At 34.9% G+C, this 21,419-nt stretch overlaps 1 protein-coding gene across 10 annotated transcripts in view; it reads left to right on the top strand.

Moving 5' to 3' along the window:
• Positions 1–21,419, top strand: part of EVI5 (ecotropic viral integration site 5) — a 224,730-nt gene that overhangs the window by 159,289 nt on the left and 44,022 nt on the right. For all 10 annotated transcript variants that reach the window (XM_018045762.1, XM_013962626.2, XM_013962629.2 and 7 more), the window contains one exon: positions 1,700–1,795. In XM_018045762.1, coding sequence (XP_017901251.1) covers positions 1,700–1,795 — 96 coding nt within the window. The remainder of the gene's footprint in view (positions 1–1,699; positions 1,796–21,419) is intronic.

The raw sequence follows: 21,419 nt of genomic DNA, 5'->3' as shown, positions 1-21,419 counted from the left end.
AAACTTCATGATTTCCTAATTTTTACATTTGTGCATTTCAGATTATTTATACCTAATTATATCTGTATTGTAGAAATACCATGGTGTGCCACTAATGTTATCTTCACTAATGTTCCCTAATGTTATGTCAAGTTGAAAGGTGGGAGTAGTTTTACCACATGAATTGGCAAACTACAAATCAAAGCTTGACTTCCTGTTTTGTTGATTATCTAGACCAGAAGTTGGCAAACTATAGCCAATGTTCCAAATCTGTCTGTTTGCCTGTTTCTGTAAATAAAGTTTTATTGGAATACATTCATTTGTATATTGAAATATATTCATTTATTTCTTATTCATTTGTATATCGTCTGTGACCACTGTCACACTCCGGTGGTGGATAGAGTAGTTATAATAGCCTGTATGACCCATAAGTCTGAAATTATTTACTATCTGGCCCTTTAGAGTTTTTGTCTCCTTCTCTAGACTGTTAAAGCTTCAAAATGTGTTGTGTCTTCACTCTTTACATTATGAATAGCACGATAATATTGAGGAAATTTTCCTCCAGTATTTGATCACTGTTATCAGAATGATAATAACTCTATTATCAGAATAAATAACACAAACAAAAATTAACCAGAGTTCACATCAACACTTTACTTTTTCCTCATTTTCAGTGGTAGGTGACCTGTGGACACAAGATTTGGCAAAAATTAGGGAAAGTATTCTGTGAGAATATATTGACTAAGTAGAATTTATAATAATGAGTGCTACATATCTTAACTGTTATATACTGTACATCTGCTATTTCAATCTAGATTTAAAATATATTATAAATGTACATACAGACATATTTGTACACGGACACACACACACTTGCTTGAGAGCTGGTCATTAATTTGGTGCAGAAACTATACTTAGTGGCCGTGTACAACTTGGCAAAAATATTTAAAGCAATATTTGCTTGAAATGAAGTACCAGGATCATATCTAAAAAGATAAAAGAAGGAATATATTTTAATTTAAAAGTTTAATTATATTTTTACTAGGTTTGAAATTTTAAAAAATTTTGATATTACTGTCAGGTGCTAAATTTCTCCTATGGTCACCATGCTGCACATTTTTGATACTGATTGCTAAATTTCAACTGAAGTTAATAGTTCCTCAATATTATATATTTTTGTATATCCCATCTTTCTCTTCTATTATCTCCTTTGTAGTATAAAGTAAATATTCATTAACATTCATTGCCTCAAAAAATGTAATTTTAAAAATATTATACGGCTAATATACAGTATTTATATTCCCTATCAATCTATTGTCCTAGTTACATATTTGAAAGTTCTCAATAATTATTCTTGGATAAAAAATTAATTTTTCACAGTCAACAGTAATTTTAATAGCTTTAATTAAGTTAACTTTTAATTTAAAAGTTTGAGCAATATTTATATACAGGTGCTCTTAAAGATGGAATGCTGTTCTATATATTTATTCTTCATTTTATACCAAGTTCAAGATATAATGGCATTTAAAAAGATTTTTTAATTGGAGTATAGTTGATTTACAATGTTGTGTTAGTTATAATGGCTTTTTTCCCCCCTCTGATATAATCAGGGGTCTATTTGTTACTTTCTAAATTTGAGGCAAGTTACAGTGTTTATGTTTTATTAATGGTTTGGTTTATTGTGTGGTTTATTTTTGGTTTGTTTTGTTTACCACCGTAGAACAAGGAAGAAGTGATGGCTGTGAGACTCCGGGAAGCAGATAGCATAGCAGCTGTTGCTGAACTACAGCAGCACATTGCTGAGCTTGAAATCCAGGTACCATATGAAAATAGTAAAGTAAATGTAATAATAATGCAGTTATTTCCCCTTTCCTTTGCACCTGGATAGTGAGTTATGTCTTCATTCTAATGACTGTGTTCCTGTTTTCGATACTCCTTTCCAAGTCCAGTTTTTTAAATTGCAATAAAAATATACTTATTGTGGTGAAATTTATAATTTTAATGTATACAGCCTTTCATTAAGTACATTCTCATTGTTGTGCAACCAATTTCCAAAACTCTTCACCTTGTAAAACTGAAACTTTGTGCCTGTTCAACAACTCCACATTCCCTCTTCCCTCAACTCCTGGAAACCACCCTTGTACTTTCTGTCTCTGAATTTGACTCCTCTAATTAATCTCACATAAGTAAAATCATAGAGTATTTGTTTTTCTGTGACTGGCTTATTTTACTAAGGGTAATGTCCTCAAGGTTCATTCATGTTGTAATGTTGTATTAGAATTTCCTTCCTTTTTTATGGCTGAATAATACTCCATTGTGTGCATACTACTTTTTGTTTATCTGTTTATTCATTGATTTAGATTGCTTCTGCCTTTTGGCTGTTGTGAGTAATGCTGCTATGATTATGAGTATACAAATGACTATTTGAGCCCATGTTTTCATTTGTGGGGGGTATATACCCAGAAGTGAAATTGCTGAACCATGTGATAATTCTGTGTTTAATTTTTTGAGGAATTGCTATACTGTTTTCCACAGCAGCTGCACCATTTTACATTCTTAGCAACAATTCACAGGAGACTAGTTTTTCCACATCCTCATCAATACTTGTTAATTCTCTGTTGTCCTTTTTTTTTTAAAGTCATCATCCTAATGAGTGTGAAGTGGTATCTCATTGTGCCTTTGATATGCATTTCCCTAGTGATTAATAAAGGTCTTCCCTTGTAGCTCAGTTGGTAAAGAATCTGCCTGCAATTCAGGAGACCCCGGTTCAATTCCTGGGTCAGGAAGATCCTCTGGAGAAAGGATAGGCTACCCACTCTAGTATTCTTGGGCTTCCCCTGTGGCTCAGCTGGTAAAAAATCCACCTGCAGTGCACGAGACCTGGGTTCAATCCCTGGGTTGGGAAGATCCCCCAGAGAAGGGAAAGTCTACCCACCCCAGTATTCTCTGGAGAATTTGATGGGGTCGCAAAGAGTCAGACATGGCTGAGTGACTTTCACTTTCAAAGAAAAACTTCAAACAAGAACCAACTGCATAAGATATCTGTAATCAGCTATTTAAGTCATGGTATCATATGCAATTCTAGTTTTAGTCATTACTTTTATATCATGAAAATTATAAAATTTTGCCACATTTCTGTACATCTTAGTCACAAAATAGCAAGATTTGAATTACTCTTTTTGTTGATTCTTAAATGCTAAATTAAGTGAAGAACCTGGTATGCTGCATGCTTTGTTTAAAATGAAATATAACACGTATTTCACCAGTTTTTTAAAAAACAAAAGGAGTGCATAAAATTTTACTATAAATTTTTTTTTTTTTTTTTTACTGTTAATAGGAGTACTTTTCACTTTCATGCATTGGAGAAGGAAATGGCAACCCACTCCACTGTTTTTGCCTGGAGAATCCCAGGGATGGGGGAGCCTAGTGGGCTGCCATCTATGGGGTCGCACAGAGTCGGACATGACTGAAGCGAGTTAGCAGCAGCAGCAGCCTCAAATGGCTCATAAGTGAATCTTAATTGCTCATTCATTGGTATTTTTTCAATACTTAACTGGCTGGAGCTTATCTCATTTGTCATTGACCCCTTTGTCCACTTAGCTTTTTTCGTCTCTTGGCTTTCCTAGCACCATCCACTTTTGACTCTTTGATTGTTGAAGTTGTTTTCAATTCTGTGTGTTTGTATTCCTCTGAGAATCCAAGATTTTTAGGTTTTAGAAACTGTTCAGTGTACAATGAAGGACCTCACTTATATAGCTTCAAGAGCCATCTTTACAGCAATAAATTCTAATCTATCTCCATCCTAGCATGTTTTCTCCTAACAGTCTTACACCCTGATAAAAAATTACTCATTTGTTTGGCTGTGCCAGGTCTTAGCTGGGGCAAGTAGGATCTTTAGCTGGGGCATGCCGACTCTTAGTTGCAGCCCTTTGAATCTCTTCCCTGACCAGAGATTGATCCCAGGCCCCCCTGCATTGGGAGCATGGAGTCTTACCAGGGAAGTCCCGTAATCCTTTATCTTCTAAAAAATTTATGGACATAGTGTACAGAAAAATTCATAAAACAAAGCTATATTATATGTAAAACTAGTATCTGTATCACTACTACTTAGGTCAAGATAGAATATTGTCTGTATTCCAGAAGTCTGCGGGATCACACCGTGCTCCCTTATCCTGAACTTTATAGCAGTGACTCCTCTGCCTTACCTTACAGTAGTGTCATCTTTGTATTCATCTCTCATCCATACAGTTTAGTTTTCTGATCCTGAATTTCGTGTAAAGTCATGTTGAATATTTGTGTCTCTTCTTTCTTTGTTCACTGTTACTTTAGTGAGTCATCATTTTTCTCCTTGCAACAGTTCCATTTTATAAATATATCATAATGTGTATGTCCATTTTAATTTTAGTGGTCATTTTTAAATTTCCAGATTGGGACTGTTACAAACAATGTTGTGATTATAAGCAATTTTATACACTATACTGACCACAAGTGCACAAGAGTTTCTTTAGCATGTATGGCAGGGTGTGGAATGACTGGGTCATAAGCATGCAGATCTTCAGTGTTATTTTCCAAAGTGTTTGTGCCAGTTTTAACTTCCAACCACAGCATATGAAAGTTCTGTTGTTCCACAACACTTGGTGGTGTCAGATGTTTTAATTTTTGCCATTCTAGTGGGTATGCAGTTATATTTCATCATGATTTTAATTTCCATTTGCTGTATTACTAATGAGGTTGGCAACTTGGATTTCATCTTTTATAGAGTGCCTATTACAATCTTCTGTATTTTTTCATGTGGGTTGTTTATCTTTTTCTTACATATATTTAGTTCTTTTAAGTTTTATTTTATTTTTAATTGGAAGATAATTACTATACAAGATTGTGATGGTTTCTGTTCTATATGTTCTATATGTTCTATAGGTATCTATATGTTCTATAGATATCTACTTCCATTTTGTAACTTGTCTTTTGTTGTTGTTTTTAACATATTATGCCTTTTGATCAGTAGACCAATGTTTTTAATGGACAGTAGAGAGTTCCTCCTGGAAGCTGTACAGGAACTCCACATTCAGCATGTTTAAGATCAAATGTGTTTCTATTCCACCCAAACTGTTTTTATACTTTCGTATCTCAAGTCTTGTTTGATGGTATCACCTCTTACCAAATTACTCAAACTTAGTAGGAACTTCGCATGCCTTTCTTAATGTTCTGCCGTATTTATCAAGGCTGAGTATGTACATTTTCAACTTTATTTGAGAATATGAAGTTATTTTCACAAAGTGCTTGTGCTAGTTAACATTCCTACTAGCATTTCAACTGCTCACCTACTCGTGTAGGTTTGCCTTCAGTGCAGTCAGCTCAGTTCAGATCAGGCACTCAGTCGTGTCTGACTCATTGCATCTGCACGCCAGGCTTCCCTGTTCATCAGCTCCCAGAGCTTACTCAGGCTCATGTCCACGAGTCAGTGATGCCATCCAACCATCTCATCTTCTGTCGCCCCTTCTCCTCCTGCCTTCAATCTTTCCCAGCATCAGGGTCTTTTCCAGTGACTCTGTTCTTTGCATCAGGTGGCCAAAGAATTAGAGCTTCAGCCTCAGCATCAGTCTTTCGAATGAATAGTCAGGACTGATTTCCTTTAGGATTGACTGGTTTCAGATAGTTCTTAATAATTCATATAGATTAAACATGTCCAGCTCTTCAGTTTCTTGAAAAGATAAAAGTCATGGGGTAAATATAAAACTAAATCAAAGGTAATTTTACTCATTTCAGAAACTTAAAAAAAAAATCTTTCAGGGCCTTTCTGTTTCTCCCTGCTACTCCCTAATGTTTCTGCATTCGCCCCTACCTGAACATCACAACTTCCTGTTCAACTTCTTTTTCTCTGGCCTGAGCTCTCCCATGGAGCCACCAAAATTATCTTTCTAAGATAATTTATTGACTGCCTTTTACCTACCAAATCACATCAAAACTCCTCAGCACAAATGTTAGCCTTTTCATTATTGTTGAAACTTTCACCTCCAGCCTCTTCTTTGACCATTACCACCCTATCCTCTCTCCCTAACACCTGCATACAAACACACACACTTTCACTCTTTAAAAGTTTTTATAGTCTTTTAAAATTTTGTACCATTTACAAGCTATCATGTCTTCAGAAAATTGCTGTTTTCCTGTATCCCCTAGTCCTCTGCTTTTTACATCTTTCTGCTTACTGAGTTTTCCTTGACCAGTTTGATATTACATGTGATAGATATGTTTTCAGTAAACATCTTAATGATTCAACCTTCATTCATTTATTATATACAAGTTAAGATCCATAAATAGATCTTTTGTTAAAATCCTAAACTCCTTTTTTAATTACAAAAACAATACATTTTAGGTTATGTTTAATCATGGAAACATAGATCATTTTCAAGTTCCACTAGGGGGAGAACTCAACTTAGTCAAATATTTTTATACTTCAAATCTCTTAAGACCAACTCTTCCAGTTACTATTGCTGTCTTGTAAATAAAAATTTTACCCACAAACCAAATTCTTTCAAACCCTTCATATCTTAAATTACATGACTATGTAATTAGTTATTGATAAAAATAAAGGCTACCTTTTTAAAAAGTAGTTAAGAAAAGTGTACTTTTGTGAATGTCTCATTTAGATGAGGAAATACTCATTTATGTACATACTGTAGCATTCTATAGAAGATATACTTATGAGTTGAAGTTTATTGTATTTATTTTCAAAGAGTCTATAGTCAACTTGAAACTTTCAGGTCTGGTTCATAATCACTACCCTGCCATGTTATTCTGAGTGAACTACATTTGTAATATGCTTAATGTTCTTCATGATAATGCCTTTTCCACAGTCTTTGGAGGAGCTATTTTACATTAGTGTCTCATAGTGAATTTAATTTTTTTTTAATGTGGCAACTTTCAAATTTGAACCATTTTCCTGAGCTATTTATAAAAGTTATTGCTGAGGTTTCCTCCTCCTCAAGCAGAATGGCACTTATTAATGGATTTTAGTCACTATGTAATGCTTGTTTGAAGCAGATCATACCCTTATAGAATTAAGGGGTGAACTCTGAAGTGACATTAAATATAAAAAATATGATATCATGTATATCATTTTAATATTTTTCAGAGTAATCATTATGAACTTTACTATATAATCTCACTTCATTCAGGTCTCTATAGTTTTCTTAGATAAAGCTCCTGTTGCCAAATTTCTGTCTAAAATAATATTCATATCCTAATCACTGTACTCTTACGCTGTTTTATATTTCTGCAAAACAATTGTTCTTGCCATAAATCATACATGTTTGATGTTGTCCACATTCTGCACTAGAATGGAAGCTCCATAAGAGAGCAATGTTTGCCTGTTTTATTCAGTCACTGTCTTTCTCAGTGTTGGTATATAATGCTTAGTATATAACCATCATTCAAAAATTTATATTTGAAGAAGTTAAATTAACATAATAATTTGTTCACCTGTTGTTTCTACAGTAAGTGGTTTTTATTGTTTGTAATTTGAGTATTCAGAATTTTTTTTAATTCAGCAGTTACCACTATATTCACACATGTAAGAATTTGTATTTTTTGATCATTAGGTCACTACTGGCTAGGAAAGATAAAATGAAATAGACAGAAGGAGTGATTGAGTCTGGGTCCCTTCTTTGCAGTATCACTGAGTAGAATTTAAAGCTCTGAAAATGTATGTACGTTATTGGTGTTAGTAATAACTAACATTTATTAGTTAGTAATAAGTGTTTTATTAATAATGTTTTAATTACTAATAAATGTTTATTATTCATTAACTAATAATATTAGTAATAACTAACTAATGTTATTAGTAACAATATAATAAAAGAGTTGGACATGACTGAGAGACAGAACAGCAATTATTAATGGCTTTAATTACATGTGAGATGATGCCATTGTTATCTTTTAAAGGAGAAATTTATTTTTTGCTTGCTATCTGCACATATACTTTACAAGCTAATTGAATGGCTCAGGTTAATGGAATTTCTATAAGTAGCCTGAAAAAATAAATATGATATACCTTGATCAGAATTAAAAGGGTCAATAAACTTAGTTTTTATTGGAAATGAGAATTTTAGAATACTAAGTAACTCTGTGGTCACAATTTTTGTCTTTCTGTTTTCTTGTAATTGCTAGAGATTTTTTTGATTGGTTGACAGTATAGATTTTGAAGACAACTTCTTAGCTGTCTTGTCTGACAAGTTATTTAACTTGATTTTGAATTTACTCACTCAAACCTAAAGTTATCTGCTTTAGAGTTGGTATTAAATGAGAAAGCATGTATCAAGTTATCAAGTGTTCTTTCTTCCCTAACTAGTTTCCAGAAAATCAGCTTATCAATGACCTATGTAAAAGATCACACTCAGCATTGTAAGGGCTTCCAAAAATTACAACCAAATTTCAGAAAGTCTTCTGAGTTCCCTTTAAGATAATTTTTATCCACTCCAGATAATGAATTTATCCCTTTCCAAGAACTAGATGTAGCTTCAAATTAAGAATTGCTTTGACTTTTTTGGGGGGAAGGGGTGAACTTATTTCTGTCCGCTGTAAGTTAGTCTTCATTTTTGTGTATTTCAAGTATTAAATAGCTAGCATCATTGAATACTTAAAACTTGCCAGGCATTATTATTAGCAATATATTTGTATTTACTTATTTAATCCTTGTAACAGTCATATGATGTTAGTTATTGTTAATATTCCCATCTAATAGTGGAGGAAACTGAAGCATAAAGATTTTTAAATGAGGTTTTATTGTAAGTTTAAGAACCCACTTTGTAACTTAAATTCCTTCCAGAACTAAAATGTATTTTTTTTTCTTTAGTTTTACAAGTACTGTCGTGTTAATTATATGGAGGCTCTTGACAGACTCCCTCCTGCAGCTTTGTTACTGCTAGTTCCCTGTTCTTGACCTGCGTCTTTCCATAGCTCCCATGGCTTTCAGGATGAAATTCAAACTCTGGCTATTCTCTCAAGACCATTCCTACTCTGATTCTTACCACCCTTTCTGACTTCATTTCCTGCTTTTCCCAGTGTATACCTGTGCTTGAGCCACCATAAACTAGTTAAGAACTCTTTGAATCTGTCATTGAGATTCACTCTGTTATTCTTCTCTCCTCCTTTGATCTTGCTTATCATTTCAATGCCAGTCCAGCCAATTTTGTTGTGTCTCTGCTCTCATAACACCCCCCCCGTTATAGAGCTCTGTTATTTCATCTTATATTATATTAATCATTCTCATTTAAAAGCCCAGATTGTGGAGAACAGATTAAATTATTTAAGTGGAGTATTAGTTTCCATTCAGCAAATATTTATGGAATACCTGCTATGTACTAGTCACTACTCTAAACACTTTACAAGAATTAGTGAACAAAATGCATAGAAAAGATTGCTTTCCTCATCAATCAAGCTTACTGGGAGAGGAAGAAATAGGATGAACAAAACAAATGAATCTTATAGTGTGTAATTCAGAAGATGATGAGTACAATAGAAAAATGTAGGAAAAGGAGAGTATTCGGGTGTTTAGGTAGGCTACCATTGCTATTTTAAGTAGTGTGATCAGGAAAGGCTCATTAGAAGGGGTTTTTTAAACAAAGATTTGCAATGCAGATTTGTGATAGGAATGCCCTGCTAAGGGAATCAGAAGAACAAAGGGCCTAATGCCAGGGGCACATCTCAGTCCCCAGGTGGAGTAAGAGGGGACCTTAGAAGGAAGTCTGAGATAGAGCCAAATATGTATGGCCAAGGAACTTCAGCCCTTCTCTGAGTAAGGGAGAAAATCATGGGAGGGTTCTGAGCATAGGAGTCATCAGTTAGATGACATTTAACCTTTTAAAAAGATTAATTTGAACTTCATTCAGAAAAAAATATGCTTGTAAGAATTCATAGTATTTAGATGGGAGGAAGTGGTGGTTAAAAATTGTTTCCTTCTCTTCATGGAATTTTCCACCTTTATTTTATTGATCCAAATGTTACTTACTAGTTGAGGACTATATTTTTGTATTAATACTCTCTGCACTTTCCAAGTGGTAGAACAAAACACAGAAAAGTTAAGTTTTTGCTTAGTTTGTTGAGGAAAACAGATGAGAATTGAACCCAAGCCTTCTGATATTTAACTGGAATTGAGTTTGTGTTTTGATTTTTATAAAGATAAACATATTAATTTGTCATAACCATATTAAAAGCTTCTGTGAGCTAAGCACATCTATAAAATTAATGCTGCTTTGTTATAAATAATGAAAAGTTTAAAATTTAAAACAGTTCTATTCAAATCCAAATTTGTGTTCCTTTCCTGGTACCCAGTAACATTTACCCACTTTCGTTAGTTTGCCCAACAGATCACCTCTAGGGATGCCTCATATGGGCAATACCCCAACCACTCTTGGCTTAAAAACACCCACTCAGAATTCTGTTCTGACATAAAATGAGGGAGTTAGATTTAAATCAGTGTGCCCAGATCAGTAGGCAGTTTTGACAGAGATAGAGAGGAAGTGATAAAAATCTTTACCATTTAACTTAAGAAAATATATCTTAATAATGTAAAATTACAATGACATTACTAAATGATGGAGTTTATCATGAGGCTTTGTGATTAGTTTGTTTTTCCTAGTTTTCTGAGCTAATTTAACTTGTTAATAGTTTCACAGCAGGTGGTAGTTTATATGCCAACTCTTGACTAACAGACTTCTTTTTGGAGGATTTTTTTCCCCTTTTAAGTACAATGGTTTCTGTTTTGAGCAACTTATTTAAATATTAAAATGTTTTTCATTTTTCTTTCATGATCTTTCTTGAATTTTTAAGCATTTTTAAGTTAGGAAAATAGCTATTTTGTCATTTTATCTGGTCTTAATACTAGTTCTCAACAAAGGGAGTTAATGTATACAGAGTGTTTTATTCAGCTTGCTATCTTATCTGGTCATTAGGTATTGTAAATTACATTAATTTTTTTTAACGAAAGTGCTTAGAACTGGTTCTCTGGTCTCCAGCTTTATGCAATTAAATATAAAGTATGCAATTAAATATAAAGGGATTAAGTATCTAGAGGTTTTTAAGATATTGCTGTATCCAGGAATGAAGGATGTCATTCACCTACCTGAGACCAGCTCTTAATAGCATCTGAAGAATTAATGAAAGAATTAAGAATTAGACCCTCACTGTCAGTGATCATCTTGTGTTATTAAAAATTAGTTTAGGGAATTCCATGGTGGTCCAGTGATTAGGACTTGGTGCTTTCATGCCATGACCAGGGTTCAGTCCCTGTGTATGTGTACTCGCTTGTGTCCGACTCTGCCATCCCATGAACTGTAGCCTGCCAGGTTCCTCTGGCTGTGGGATTTCCCAAGCAAGAATACTGGAGTAGGTTGCCGTTTCCTTTTCCAGGGGATCTTCAGGGGTCAAATCCGCGTTTCTTGCCATCTAGTCTGCTGGAATGGAGAAGGCAATGGCACCCCACTCCAGTCCTCTTGCCTGGCAAATCCCATGGACAGAGGAGCCTAGTAGGCTGCAGTCCATGGGGTCTCTAGGAGTTGGACACGACGGAGCAACTTCACTTTCACTTTTCACTTTCATGCATTGGAGAAGGAAATGGCAACCCACTCCAGTGTTCTTGCCTGGAGAATCCCAGGGACGGGGGAGCCTGGTGGGCTGCCGTCTGTGGGGTTGCACAGAGTCGGACACGACTGAAGCGACTTAGCAGCAGCAGCAGCACATTGGGAGGAGGATTCTTTACCATTGTGCCACCTGGGAAGCCCTACTAGGGGAACTAAGAGGCCATAAGTAGTTTAGTGTGGCCATAAAATTTTTTTAAAAATTAGTTTATGTACACTTAGCACATAGATCTTGATTTCTAATACCATTCTCCAATAAAAGAAACCAAGGTTCCTCAGAGAAATAGCTGATTCCAGGCCTGGAACATGAAATATACAAGATGAGCCTGGATATCTTACAATGTCAGAAAATAAGGAAGTGCTGCAAAACAAAATAAAATAAAACCCTACATTAATGGAACAGAGAGAGGCCAACGGAAAGAGCTCCCAATGGCCAAAGGTGGAACAATATTTAAAATAGGAAAAAATTATTAACATAGTAGTAGATTATAGATCAAGGTGCAGTGAGTTAATAAATTAATAAATGAGGAGGAAGAGATAAATCTCTATGCAGAAGAATTCCAAATAATTTTTGTAGATACTCTGCCTTTAAAGGGGAATCATAAATTTCTACTCTTTAAATGTAGGTTGTGCACAGTGACTTCCTTCCATGGAGTCTGAAATGGAAAGGGTAAGGAAAAAAGACTTTTTTTTTTTTTTTTTAGTATTTATTTATTTGGTTGAATTGGATCTTAGTTGTGGTGCTCTGGCTCAGTAGCTCTGCAGCACCTGGGATCTTAGTTCCCTGACCAGGAACTGAACCTGCATCCTCTGCATTGGAAGGCAGATTCTTAACCGCTGGACCACCGGGGAAGTCCCCAACACTCACTTTTTAAAAGAAACCTGACAAAACACTGCCTAACCCAGATAATCAAATCAGCATCAACAGTTGTAAATCACACTGATAGTATATAGTCTTAATAGGATGTGATGAAATGGCACCTTACCTCTGTGGTCTTCCAGTAACCCATAATCACATTCTTACTATGAGAAAAATATCAGACAAATTTCAGTAGTGGGGCATCTGACAAAACACCTGACCAGCATGCCTCAAACTGTCAAGGTCACCAAAAACGTGGAAAATCTGAGAGACTACCACAGCTAAGAGGAACCTAAGGAGACACAACAACCAAATGTAATGTGGTATCCTGCATAGATCCTAGAACAGAGAAAGGACTTTGGGTTTAAAACAAAAAACAAAAACATCTAAGAAAATCTGAATAAACTTTAAATGTTAGTTACTAACAGTGTATCAGTGTTGGTTCATTAATTGTAACAACACAGAAGATAGTAATAATAGGGGAAACGGTGCAGAGGAGTATATGATGATGCTCGTCTCAGTTTTCTGTAAACTTAAAACTGTTTGAGAATCAATGTCTATTATAAACAATAATTTATGGGAATTCCCCGGAGCTCCAGTGTTCAGGACTCAGTGCTCTCACTGCAAGGGGCCTGGGTTCAATCCCTGATCAGGGAACTAAGATCCCACAAGCCATGCAATGCAGGTGGGAAAAAAAATTTTTTTGTTTCAATTTTTTAAAAATTAAAAGTACTTGATAAAAATTCCATGGTTTTTAGGAACCCCTGAAATTTGATAGAATTTTAAGTATAGGTCACAAAATTGATGTGTTTCTAATTAAATTGATTTATAAGAAATATTTTCTAGCTTTTGGACCTTGTGCAAATGCTTATTTTTTTCATGTGTATATTTAACTGCTCTAGTAAGAAACATCACTTTAAAAATGTGTTTGTGTCAGTAGGGGAAGGAGACAGTGGAACGAATTGAGGGAATAGCATAGAAATATATATATTACCATAAGTAAAATAGATAGCAAGTGAGAATTTGCTGTGTGACACAGGGCACACAACCCAGTGTTCCGTGACAACCTAGAAGGATGGGATGGGGTGGGAGAAGGGAAGGGGGTCCAAGAGGGAGGGGACATATGTATACCTGTGGCTGATTCATGTTGATGTATGGCAGAAACCAACACCATATTGTAAAGCAATTATCCTCCACTTAAAAAAAGAAAATGCAATTAAATCAATCTTAATAGTGAGAAAAAAAAATTTATTTTCCTTTCCATACTTTTCAACTTATTTTATTATTTCTTAAAAAATTTATATGTATTTTTTTTCTAGTTACTAAAACATAAAGAGTATTCAAACCTTTTTGTCTGTGACTTGAAATTACAGGAAATTGTTTTAGAAACTTACCAATAGTGCATGATATGAGTATGGTTTGTTTTTAGATGTTTCAAATGAGTCACCTTGAAGTCATGGAGAGGCTACCATTTACCACATTTACTATTCTGAATAATTGTTCCTAAGGCAAAGTACAAATCAGTAAAAACCTACTAAAGCTTAGTGGTTGCTATTGATGTTTCAGTAAGGTTATGTTGATTAATCACAGTGATTGCTTATCAACTGTCACGGATTTATTCAAATCATTGTGTTTTCTGCTACTATCATAATTTCATATGTAGTTATAATTTACTTAATATATTTTGCTTTAACTGAAAAATATCACATTAGGACTTAGAAATTGTGCCGCTGCTTGTTGCAAGTTAATATGGTTGCCTCTGTGACCGTTGAACATAGTTTCATAATATAGCCTTTAAAAAAAAGTATTATTTAGCCTTTAAAACAGTCAAGATAGTGCCTTTTAATGGTCTCTAAAGTGGTTTAATTTTTACTGGGTAGAAAAAGAGCTCTTATATATCTTTATGTAGCATAATCTCTCTTTTTGTTACATTTTTCATCTGTGGGTATAATTTAAAATATTTTTTTAATGTAAGCTTTACACTTGCATTTGAAACTAAGCAACCTGCATTGTGTCATGACCCTTCTAATACCACAAACCTTCTGTAATACTACTCCGAGCGAAAAACCCACATCCTATGTATAACCTTAGATTTATTTTGAAATCTCTATGAAGAGAGCATAGAGAGATTACTAATTGTTTCTGTTATTTCCTTTAAGGGTGTGATGTCTATTTGTAAACCATGTTTTAAGTTTTACTTTGTCAGGCTTAAAATGTTAAAGTATATCAAGTACTGATTTCCTATTCAAGAGTTCCTGTATAAATGTTTAAAAACTAATGATGTTTCAGTTTAGAATTGGGTAGTATATTAGATATCTGTAGGGCATTCAAGAAAGGAGAAAGCAGTGGAACTGACAGTAGCCAATATTTCTAATACCACTGGCCAGCACAGTACTAGCAAACAACTGCAATTTAAACAATAAGCTACCCCCGACCCCGTTTTATTCCCGCTCTTTTATTACTTCCTATTTTAGGTTTGGTTTGTATTCTCTATGTAACTTCTTAAGATGGATGCATAAATCTAACATTTTTACTATTTAAAAGCATGGTTAACTACTCATCATAAGGAGAATGGTTAAACCATAGTAGATGCATATTTATAAAAGTCTGTATCTTTAAGAAAGAATAAGGAAAGCTCTGCAAGACATAATGAGAAAAATTATAAACAGTGTGTGTGATAATTCCATTTGTGTATGTTAAAAAGTATCCGTGTGTGTGTGTGTAAGTACATTGGGATGTCTTCTCTGGTTTTAAAGTCTTTGAGTGGTCTGGCTCCTGCCTACTTCTGTGACCAACTCATAAACCACATTCCCCTTCACATCATGCTCTAGCAGCACCAACTTTCTTTTTGTTTCTTGAATCAAGCTCATTCACTCCTACAGGTTTTTGCTCTTGCTCTTCTCTGTATTTGGAATGCTGTGCTCCCTGATCTTCCCATGGCTGATTGCTTTTCGTCATTTATATCTAAATTTAAAAGTCACCAACTCATAGAGATTTTTCCTGACCACCTTTGTCAAGTAAATCCCTAATGCTGTTGCTCTCTATTTCATCATCGTGTTTTATATTATTTGTAGCTCTTATAAGTGTCTGAAATTAACTTCACTTTAAAAATTAACTCACAGACACATGTAATATATTAGAACCTTGCTTGTCTTATTTACTGGTGTATACTGTATGCCTGGCATATAATGGGTGATCAAAAAATAATTGTTGAATGAATCTTAGGGAGCAGGAAGCAGCCATATGTATGAAAACTTAATATTCTTATGCCACAGGAGCAGGTAGTTTCAAAGTACTGTTTTTCTTGAAATATAATTGATGTTTTACAGTATTGTATAAGTTTCAGGTGTGTAAATACTGAACAAAATTCATTTGTTTAAATACTGCCCCAGAGGTGGACTGAAACTGCTCTTATAATTTCCTACCCCAACCATCTAACAAAATAGTATTTTTTTTTTTAAGGCATATGCTTTCCCACTAAAAGGACCTTAGTCTTTCAAATAAACTTTCAAAGGAAAAGCTAAGGAAAGAAAGAAAACTGTTCTAGAGCAAAAAGGCCTACTAGAGCTCAGGTTCTAACCTCAACTATCTTCCCCTCTCCTTTGTCACCATGCTGCATAAGTAAGTCAGCAAAACCCTCAGAGCATTCAGTCATATCCCAAATGTGGCCAGAAGGAAAATAAGTGTGTCTGACTGAGATGTTGTAGAAACTTTTAGAAGGAACCCAGTGAAAGAGATTAGAAAGTGAACATCTGAGTCTTAATTAAAGTGAAGGCCTTGGAACAACACACTCTATTTCAGGAATTTTCTGAATCCTTAAGCCCAGGTTTTGGCCTGTATCCCCCCAGTTAGGTAATACGAAATATCCAAAAAAATCTCAGAAGAATAAACAGAGCCCTTGTTTAGGTAGGTTCTCCCTTTCCCCATGCTATCCCTCAGACCATGGAGAAATGAAAATAAACTTGAGCTTGGAGGGCACAGAAAATAGATTTTAAATATGATTAAAAAAAAGACTTAATGAGTAACTCACACCATTAGAGCATTTAGAATATGCTGGGAGAGAGTGAGGGCAAGAGGAGAAGGGGATGACAGAGGATGATTGTTGGATGTCATCACCCACTCAACGGACATGGGTTTGGGTGGACTCCGGGAGTTGGTGATGGACAGGGAGGCCTGGCGTGCTGCGATTCATGGGTTCGCAAAAAGTCAGACACGACTGAGCGACTGAACTGAACTGAACTGACCTGAACACCATTGCAGAAATCACAAAAGAATCACCTATTCAATGGACCATGCTGAAAATTGGACTATTGGCATAGAAGAAAAGCTTGAGAAAATATTCACAGTGAATGTAGAGGTTAAGAAGGTAAAGCATATTAGTTAATCTGACAGATACTCTAACGCTGAGAATAATTGGTATCCCACCACAAATGGAAAGAAGATATATGCAAAAATAAGCAAGAAGAGGTCCTTGAAATTAATGAAGATTCAAATATGCAAATTAAAAGAATACCCCATGTTCTAGGAAAATTTGACGCTATGCTCCATAAACACTTAAAGCAAATTATGTACAAAGTTATATGGGAAGATTAAAGACTTGTCCTCCAGATTGCTCACAGCATATTCAGTGCCAGAAATCGACAGAGCAATGGCTATGCTGCAGTCTTCAGTACGGTAGCCACTAGCCAGTCTCTTGTGGTTGTAGCCTCATGTTGCACAGTAGCTACTAGCTACCATATTAGACAGTGCAGGTAGAGAACATTTCCATCACTGCAGAAAGTTACCTTAGTGCTAGTCTACAACATTCTGAGTTTGGCTGACCCAGAAATATTACAGTCAAACAATGTGTAAACCAGACAAACAGGCTGACGTTTTCTGGTGTGAAAAGGTTGGCAGATTACTACTCTCATAATCTGGAAAAAAGTTACTAGATAGTGAAATCCAACTTAAAACAAGTTAAACTAAAGAATGATGAAATACAGGCACTATTTGGGAAAATGGAAAAATACTGAATCTGTTTAAATATAGAACCAACACTTTAAAAATATGGAATAATGGTTCCAAGTGAGAGAGTTTTTATTTTTTTAATAAACTTTGACAATGTAAAAATAACATAGCTAATAAAAATCCAAAAGTGGAAGGGAAGGGGACTTGAAAGCAGGTATAAATGCACTCATATCCAAGCAAGATAGTCGATCAATACCACACACATTTAAAATGTTAGTAAAATGTAGACTCTAACATCTTAATGATTTTTGTAATCTCTTTTGTTTTGAGGTTTTCTAAAAAAGGAAATTATCTCTCATACTGAAGACACGCTTTGCATTCACTGTATTTTGTTTTCCTGTTAATTTCAGCTAATGTTTAATTTTCACTTTTGTATTTTTAGCTTTTCTTAACTTGCTTAAAGAGAACATGTAAATTTTACAGAAACAATTATTTTTCTTAAAGTCTGGGTGCACATATTACGTATTCCAAGATGTTAACATTGATCAATTCTGAGGAGTATGAATAGAAACAATTGTTACTGTCTTTGTTTCTTTAATTAAAATTTTTTTCCTGCATTTTCCTCCTCAAGTATTTAAGTTCCAGTGTACAAAAGGTGAACTCCACATACTAAGCTAAAGGTGATTAATGTTTGATGGAAGAATATATGCAGAGGAAAAATGACTCTGGAAAAATGTAACTGTATTATTCACAGCCGAGCCAAACCACCTCACTGAAATTGTTGAGAAAGGAAATTAATTTTATAGTTCAGTTCACTCGCTCAGTCGTGTCTGATTCTTTGCAACCCCGTGGACTGCAGCACGCCAGGCTTCCTTGTCCATCACCAACTCCCAGAGCTTACTCAAACTTGTGTCCATTGAGTCAGTAATGCCATCCAACCATCTCATCTTCTGTCGTCCCCTTTTCCACCCACCTTCAGTCTTTCCCAGCATCAGGGTCTTTTCAAATGAGTCAGTTCTTCACATCATGTGGCCAAAGTATTGAAGTTTCAGCTTTAGCATTAGTCCTTCCAATGAATATTCAGGACTGATTTCCTTTAGGATGGACTGGTTGAATCTCCTTGCTGTCCAAGGGACTCTCAGGAGTACTAATTTGAAATTTATAAACTATTATTGACATTATGTGGCTGTCTTTGGTTTATCTGTTTTTTTGTACTTGGTCTCCCTTGACTTCACATGGGATGGGATTACTGAATTTGTAATATTTTAATTTTTTCACACTGACCCTCTATACTTAAAGTGTCTGGCTCCCTGTCAAGTTCTTTCAGGGGTGGGGAGGAGGTGCTGTACCATGTGGTTTGCAGGATCTTAGTTTCCCAACCAGGGATTGAACCCATGCTGCCTACAGTGGAAGTGCGGAGTCCTAGCCACCCGACTGCCAGGGAAGTGCCCCTATCAAGATCTAATGGGTTGATAAAGATGCTTTTTAGCAAAATTATCTGTACGTGTATCCTTTAAACAGGCCACAGAAAGGCATGTCTTATCCTTGAGATGAATATATAGGAATCATATATATGGTCATCTGATGCTAAGGAAGGTACATGAGAAAATTTGACAGCTAACAACTTTTGGCTTACTAATACTCTTTACAGAGGGTCCAGAAAAAGGTAAACGAGTAACATAAGCAATGTCATTTTTGGAAAACAACAGTTCTAGCACATTTCCTGTTGTGATTTGTCTTAGAATTAAGGTACTAGTAATGAAATGTGACTTCTATTCTTGGCTAGCCATGTGACCCTTGATGAGTTAGCTATGACTGTTTAATCTTCTAGTGCTGTTGTCACCAGGCTGTGCTTAGATCAGTTCATCTATGAGGACAGTATTCTAGGAAAGCACCTTGCCAGAAAAGAACGCATATTATGAGTCTGTCAGTCTGGAGAAAATCTGGTTAAGAGAAAGACGTGCTGATACAAGAATCCAGAGGATGGGAATAGTAGATCTAGATCGCAGCTGCCGTCAAGCTGGGAAAGGGCAACCTAGAGGAATAAAAGTGATGGATGGTAAAATGACAGTGATGACATGACGTTTGCATAGATCTGGAGAGGCTTTTTGTAACTGACTCTTCAGAAGTCTTGGTTTCTTAGACAGTACTCCCCAAAGGGTTTGTCCGGTATTAACTCAGCCTAGCATAACAGTGTTTATCATTAGTAAATGGATACATCATCATATATCCTTTCCTCATAGGGGAAAAGTGAGACAAAAGCTGCTCTACTATGCATAAAAGTACGTATTTGGAGTTAAGTTTGCAGTATCAAGAACGAAAAAAAACAAGAAACAGAGATAAATCTTTCGCTGAGATGATAACCCCCATGACGTGAAATTTAAAGAAAATTAAAATCTGACAGTGTCAACTATCCAGAAGATGAATCACGTTTTCTTCAGTTACAGTTTTCTAGCAATGAGCACTCTCTCAGTAAGCAAGATAAAGCTTAATGAGTGGTTGTTTTATGCTTTTTTTTTAAAGGTTAGGTAGGACAGTTACTAACTCCTAGAGGGTACATGCTGGAATATATAGTAGTAAAATGTTGTACTTGCAGTTAGCATTCAGATGGTTCAAACAATACATATAAATAGAACAAAAGCAAATGTGGCAAAACAGTAATTGGTGAATTTAAGGAGTATATGGATATTGTACTGTAATTGTAGCTCTTCTGTAGATTTAAAACTTTTAAAAACTAAAAAGCTAGAGAAAATTTTTGCAAGAAGTTAATGATAGACTACATGCTTTTATATTTGATCTAGGGTGCTTTCTACTACCTCATCTACACATCTGGTATATTAAGTAGGTGTTAACTGGTTAAATTCTTTAAAAAAAAAAACAACAAAATCTTCTAAGCAAATTATCTGGTTGTAAAGAGTATGAAAAAACCTATGACTTGAAACATAGCTTTTAAAATCTGCTATCTTCCTGTCTAAGGAAGTGTCCTTCCTGTGGCAATATAGGGTAAGTTATAACCAGCATTAAAAACATAGATAAAGAAACAAACAAGAATGGACTCTTAGGCTTGGCTATTACAATTTCTCTTTAAAAATGAGACTAATTCATAAATTTAAACAAACCTAGACCCCTCCCTCTTTTCTCACTGCCACAATACTTTTTAATGTAAAAACCACACTTTTCTTCCAGACACTTGTTCAAAGCAACTTAACAACATATTTATCTCAGTTTTGTTGCAGCATAACATGCAAAATCATGCTCCTTAGAGCTATAGAGCATACACTTCACGTTTTCTCTTCTATCTTTTAGCTTGATAGGCATCACCATACTTAATTGTTCAACCTTTTAAATAGTATGTTGGAGTATAGTAGATATAGGTGAAGATATTTCTCATTAAAATGTCTACTTTCTGCTGTGGCTTGCACAAATACATAATTCATTTTTTTCCCTGCTGACCACAGCATTTATGATATTTCAATCAATAGGTTGAAAATATTCCTGTAACAGAATATTGTCACATCCTGACCACAGTCCATCTCTACCTCATTCTTTCTATGATTAAAGCTCCCAAAAGTTGCAGGAACAAAACAGGTGAAAACATATGCCTAAGGTTGTTAATCAACAATCTAGGTGGTTGAATACCAGAATCACTACTCTAAGTAAAAGACTTCTCTATACACATTCATGGGTTATATTAAAGAACATAACTCTGGGGCTATTAACAATCTGTTACCTGATTAAAAATTTACAGAATTGGATTCCATTTTCTCTTATTTATTGCCGTATCTCCTCATAAATATTGCTGGTTTTTTTTTTTTAAGTTTTAAAAGAATTGTTTTCTTGGTACCCATATCTTTGGCTTTTTTTTTCATTCTTTAGAATAATTAGTTTTCAGTCTTACAGGTCATATGTGTAGAATTTTCTCAGATCCTAAACATTTTATTTAGTTCCTCATCATACATTACCAAACTTTAAAATTATATTTTCTGTTTGAGAGCTAGGTT

This window comes from Capra hircus, chromosome 3 (assembly GCF_001704415.2).
Source record: "Capra hircus breed San Clemente chromosome 3, ASM170441v1, whole genome shotgun sequence".
In the NCBI taxonomy this organism is placed as follows: domain Eukaryota; kingdom Metazoa; phylum Chordata; class Mammalia; order Artiodactyla; family Bovidae; genus Capra; species Capra hircus.
The sequence above is the reverse complement of the archived record's forward strand: the minus strand, read 5'-3'. Positions and strand labels throughout refer to the sequence as shown.